The sequence below is a fragment of the Aythya marila genome (genome assembly GCF_965140915.1).
Source record: "Aythya marila genome assembly, chromosome: 9".
In the NCBI taxonomy this organism is placed as follows: Eukaryota; Metazoa; Chordata; class Aves; order Anseriformes; family Anatidae; genus Aythya; species Aythya marila.
Genome location: NC_139050.1, coordinates 12,704,934 through 12,710,996, shown reverse-complemented (window position 1 = coordinate 12,710,996; position 6,063 = coordinate 12,704,934). Strand labels below are relative to the sequence as shown.

The 6,063-nt window shown below is 43.7% G+C and overlaps 1 protein-coding gene across 1 annotated transcript; it reads right to left on the bottom strand.

Annotated features, from left to right (window-relative positions):
* Positions 1 to 2,851: 2,851 nt before the first annotated feature.
* On the bottom strand, positions 2,852 to 4,613 carry GPR148 (G protein-coupled receptor 148). The gene has a single exon (XM_082767707.1). It carries the CDS (start codon positions 4,530 to 4,532, stop codon positions 3,474 to 3,476), a length of 1,059 nt encoding a protein of 352 aa, XP_082623833.1. The 5' UTR covers positions 4,533 to 4,613; the 3' UTR covers positions 2,852 to 3,473.
* Between the last annotated feature and the right edge of the window lie 1,450 nt (positions 4,614 to 6,063).

Below are 6,063 nucleotides of genomic sequence, written 5' to 3'. Positions count from 1 at the left end.
CGCCTCCCACAGGGAATGGCCACAAGCACGGTTTCTGTCTGAAGGGTGCACGGTGTCTCAGAGTACAACAAGAGTGATGAGCAAGGCCAAGAGCTGAGTGGGACCCGTCTCAGGGCAGCTGCTGAAAGGCAGCACTGGCTTCTCAGAGCTCTCTCCAGTGCAACCAGGCAATTGCTGGTTCCCTTCTGACCTCCTGCTGTACCAAAGTTCCCTTTGAAAATGCCAAGGTAAACTGATGGAGCAGGAGTAGGCACTCTGATATCAATTACTAAAACTGCAGGAGGCTAATCAGTTTTACTGAATAATTACTGAAATTGTAGCAAATGAAGGGAAATCTAAATTCTAAGCTGTACGATCGTTTACCTGCCTGGGGACTCTGTTTCTCCTGACGCTGAAACCGCTCTAATTTGGGGCGCTGATCTAAGCACAGAATTAGCGATTTTTTCAGCGCTGCAAGGCACAGAGCCAGCTCCTGGAACACAGGTCAGACTCCCTCTGCTCTGCAGGTTACAGGCAGAATGCAGCTGCCCTGTGAATCCACCTTAAAGAGGGAAGAGAGACGCGGTGAGCTCAGTGACAATGTCAGCACAAGAAAAGAGGGGAGGAACTGACCAGGGGTGCAACACATTTAGGCTACAAATTGGAAGACTTTTCATGACTCATGCTATAGCAATTTGTTAAAGGATTACTGCCCCCAGCTGCTAAATCACATGTTAGAGTCAACTGCTCTCCATTTCACTTTAAATTAAAATGCTGGGCAGACACCCTGACATCCAATAAGTTCCCTTATGTGACCTTGGAGAGGCTGATAGCTGGGCTGTGGTAAATAATCTCAACCTGAATTTCCAGAGCTTATCTGGGGACACCCTTAGAAGGCTGCTAATCACTACTGCCCTGAAGCTCTGGGAAGTGAAGAGGCCTGACTATTTTTAAGATGAAATTCAAGACATTTATGAGAAGAATTATAGGAACCTCGTGCCTGTGATTCTGCCCTGGTGATACCTTTGGTCCTATTCATATACACAGGCGAAACCCCCAGAGGTAAATGATTCAGGTATACGGTGTATTTCTCATATGCATGCTGGTACGTGCTACTTTTGTATCAAACAGCACAGGAGTACATTATGGGAAGAAGTTATCTACAAGCAGTCACTTGGAAAATTTTGCTTATCTAATGTTAAACCACCTTAAAATGAGTAATAAAATAGCATCAGCTCTCCACGTGGATGCCTTTTTTAGAATTCAGTTCAACTTAACTAATTTCACTTCAACTAAACTCTTTTAGGCAAACACCTGTCCTAGGAAGGAGTTCAAGGACACATGTAAGATGACTACATTCATCTTTCTTAGGTCATTTCCACAAAACTGTTTTGTTTGCTTATGATAACACTGTAGACAAATTTCCTATGTACATAAACTTGCCATGATCACCAAATTCCTTCTTTCAGTGTCTGTCTTTATGATACCAAACTTGTTGTTGCCTCGAAACACACCGTTGGGATGTATATATTAAGAAAGAGTTACAGAACTAGCATTTTACTCTTGTCTGAGTCTGTCCTGCAGGTTAACTTTATAACTGACAGAGGCTGGCTGGGAAATCAAGCACTGTTAACCTGCAGCTATACAGAGTCAGCTACAGCCATATGTACAACCACCTTCCTTTGCACCATTTACACAGGATTCTTCACTATTCAGCGCAACAATTTACAATACAGACAAACTTTGGGCAATAAAGCTTGAAAAAATCTTCCATGGAGAAACCATCCTGTAAGTTACCGGCCTTTCTGCCAACAGGCAGAGGTGTAGAGATTTGCCCCAAGATATGAGCAGCCTGGGGAGGCACTGGTATATCTTCCATATCTGATCATACTGCATGTTAAAGAAATTCAGCAGAAAGCACCTATCTGCTGGACAGGTATTTTCCCCATCCTTACTGTGGTATGGGAGACCCTTGTTTGAGGCTGAAACTGAAGGCTTTATACAAACATAACTTGTGTGGAAGATGTCTACAGGACATTCATCTTGGAGAAAAATAAAAGCAGACAGTAAAAAGCAATTGTCAGGTCCTATTTTTTTATTGAAGAGGATGAAGAATTTTTTCCTGGAAAACAAAGCAATTACTCAGTAATTTAATGTTCCTTTGGGTAAAAATAGGGGAAGCACAGAACCATGCTTAAAGCAAATATGCACAAATATATATCTTTTTCACTTGCAACAACTTTAGCTTAAAGATGCTCTTACACAAAAAGTGTCCCTTCACAGCAAAGCCCCCAAGGTGCCTCACCTCTGACATGAAATTTGTCACCCCCTCAGTTGTGCTGACACAGATGTTTGCAGAACATGCTAATAAACAGATCCCTGGGATAATCTTGGTTAAGATGAAAACAACACCACTTCTCTTCAGAGGGATATTTTTAGCCTGCAACCCCATGAGCAGTTGCATTAGCAGACTGGGGAGATCAGCAAACCGTGGAGTGAGGAGAGTAACCAGCACCTGGGGAATGAGGGGAATGAGGGAGAGAAGCTGGAACCTCTCAAACAGGCTGCATTGCCAAAAACACCTTGTGCAACCAGACACTGATCTCCTCCTGGCTCCCGCTTAGTGCCGTTCTTCAGATGAGTGTGAAACACCCCAAACACACAAACAGCACTTTTGGGATATTGCTTTAAGTACAGAGAAGGCAGAGAGAGTCTGCGACCTGGCAGCACTGGCAGGGACCCGGCAGGGTTCCTGGCTCTGCGCTGAGCCTGGCACCCCGCGGCAGGCACTGCCTGCTTGCCCCTTTACCACCCGCTGCTCCTGCTCGTCTTCCCTCACTGAGCTGCCCGACAGACACTGATCAAAGATGACTTCCCATCAAACTGAGATTTTACAAAACCACACTGTTTTGCACATTGTCAGACAGAATCCATAAGGCAGATAGTACTCTAGCACACTGCCTGAGGTGAAGCACAGTGTTTCACTGAGTATGGCAGTTTCCAGAGGCATCTCATGACATGTTACAGAACAGAACAGTGGCTACCAACCTTGCACAAGTACACCATGAATGAAAAAAATAGCTGCTCTGCTCACAGTACGTTTGTTTGGTTAAGAATCCTGTCTCCTGTAGGCAGTGCTGTCAAGAGACCTGCGGTTACCCCCTTTGCCCTGCACCCGTGTGCTTTGCACCATCTATTTTTCATTTTCTATTTTCCAGGAAGACATCTGCCATGGATGGATAGAAATGATCCTGACTCACCATGTCCTCCAAAATACGCTGCCCTCCCACATTACAACAAAACGTAGCATTTTGTCCACGGCAGCATCTGCTGTAATCCCAACTGTGATGTGATGAAAGACTTGTGCCCTTCTGGCACCAAGGAGGCAGAGTGATCAGCCCACATCTTGCAAAAGAAGCTGAGTGATTTCCACCAGGCTTGCATGCAAACAAGTTAAGGACAACTCTTCTGTTGTAGCTGTCCTCTGCGTTGCCTCAGGATGGTGATGGAGCAGGTGACACCAGGTGAAGATGCTTCATTCTGACGATGGATTTGAGAGATGCTGAGATCTCTCTGTATCGAAGTCCATACAGAAAAGGGAACAAAACTTTAGGTAGAATCATCAGGACATTGCAGATTGTCAGGGAGACCCAGATTCCTGTCTCCAGTCCAATGACAATGTTAACATACAAGAATGATTCTACAAAAAGAACCAAGAGTGGAGAGAAATAAAAGAACAACACAGTGTTGTGCATTAAGAATGTCACACTGGCTCTGGAACAGATGCTCTCCCATATACCTGATTGCCTGGTTTTAAAATAAAGAATAGCATAGCAACAAAATATTAGAGAAAGGAAGAGAAAGATAACCATAGCAGACAGCCAGAAACAGAGCTTCACAGCATCAGTCCCACTCAGAGTTAATATTATTATTAGTGGAATCGAGCACATTTCCAGGACGCAGGGCACAAAGTTGTGAGTGCTGGATAGCACCAAGAAGAAAATCCCCGGGAGAGCCCCCGAACAGATCCACAGACATACAATCACTTTTTTTGTTCGTGAAGAAGGCAAAATAGTAACGTAGCGCAAAGGAAACAAAATCGCTATGTACGTGTCCACCACTATGGCAGCAGCTGTGAACAGTCCTCCGCAGTAAGCCACTGCCAGCAGAAATAACTGGAGAACACAGGCTTCCTTTGGGAGACTTACATGTGCTGCACTGAGAGCAGCTGACAGCGTGTAGAACAAAAGGTATATCAGATCACACAGCAAAGCATTCCCCAGCAGCATGTACCTCGTTTCCTTTCGGATGCTAAAGCTCGAGAAGATCACAAACAAGATGGAAGGAATAATGAGGACACCTGCCACGAGGCAGACAACTGGAGGAATTAAAAACATCTTCATGTTTGTGTCTTGTGGGTTGAGAGCCCATTCCTCCAGCAAGTAGTACAAAGAAGCTTCGCTCACATTTGCGGAGCTGTTGGACTTGGCCTCCCGGAGGAGGTGTGCAGTTGCATTCATTCTTGTCGTCGAACCACAGAGAAAGAAGTTCATTTCCTTAGGATTCGGGGATGATTGTCCAACTTGGAGAAAAGCAAAATCTTCTATGCTGAGTCCTTAAACAGGCAAATGAAGCAGACGATGCAAATGCCTTTGGAAGCAAAGTGTTTTCCTTAGCCAATTTGACCAGCTCTTCTCAAGGACAAGCTGAAACTTGTAAGCAAATTCTGTGGTCCCAAAAGACGTTTTTGCCTGAAGTGGAGACTTTCTTTTCTTTCGGCAAAATCTAATGTTTATAGGAGAATGAAGCCTTGTGGGCTTTAGAAAAAAAAAAATCAAGTCCCTCAGCTAGCTCTTTGATGAGAAATGAACGAGTTGCTCATTATCAGTAATTTGAGTTTGAGCTCATCACATTATCACTCCAATGAAGCAGATGGACTATTAGCTCGATTAAACAGATGTGAAATGATACAGAACAACATTCCAAGCGTACCGAAGTAGGAGAGTCATAAACGGGATCAGATGATGTTTTGCACCAATTTGTGTCAAACACCACAATTGATTTGTAGTCATCAATAAAAATGGCTTTCAGTCCTGTTGTAAAATTGTGTCACAATGGCTCCAGTGAATTAAATGATCCTATTTATAGATGACAAACATTTTTGCTTCAGTGAATCAAAACATCTTATTTACAGACGATAAACCTTCCCCTGCCTTTATTAATGCATGATACACAAATACTGAATTCTCATCTATTGCTGCCCTACAGTCAATTTGTAAATTGTCCAGGCTGAATGTCATGCACTGTAACATACCAGCATACCCTACAGCACACTTGGCATTTCCAACGTCCATTTGGATACTTTTTCTTGGCTTGCTGGCAAGCACACTGCTGCCGTGCTGTGCTGCGCTGCTCTGACCATCAGACCTCAGTGTCAGAGCAGGGGATGCAATGAGAGAATGGGAAGATTCTCTGTTGTGGAGAAGGAACTCTTCATATTCTTCCAGGAGTGGTCTGTTCAGAAGAAAAGTTGATTTTTTTTTCATAGGCTCCACGTTGGCTAATAATGTTTCAGTCTTAACTAGTCAAAAAAGACTGTGTTAACACAATTGTTCATCATCTTGTGTGATGCAAAGTAAGCAACATTGCTTGCATGTTGTGGAGAACACAGAAAGGAAGGTATGTGTATGTTGGTATTATGTGTTATACAGAAAAAACACTGGTGGATTTTAAGTAGTCATAAAAAAGCATCCATAGTAGGCTATAAAAGACCAAGCTGTGGTTTGGGCAAAGGAACTATTCTTGAAAAAAGAATGAGTAAATTTGTTACAACTCTCGTGTCTTGACACTTACTGTTTACTGCAGTCACTTACCTCTGGGTGAGCACCGCACACAGCCACACATTGCTGCTACAACATCACGGTACTTTGCTGTTTACACAGAACACAAGCAACACAGACAAGAGATTTGTCACCTCCCAGCTCTAGGTGCTCTTCTCACCAGGGGTGCAAGGGTATCCAGAAGCTTTTTAAGTAACATCAAACATCAAAGGATTACTCCCAGTATTTGAAAACTAGCGTGCAC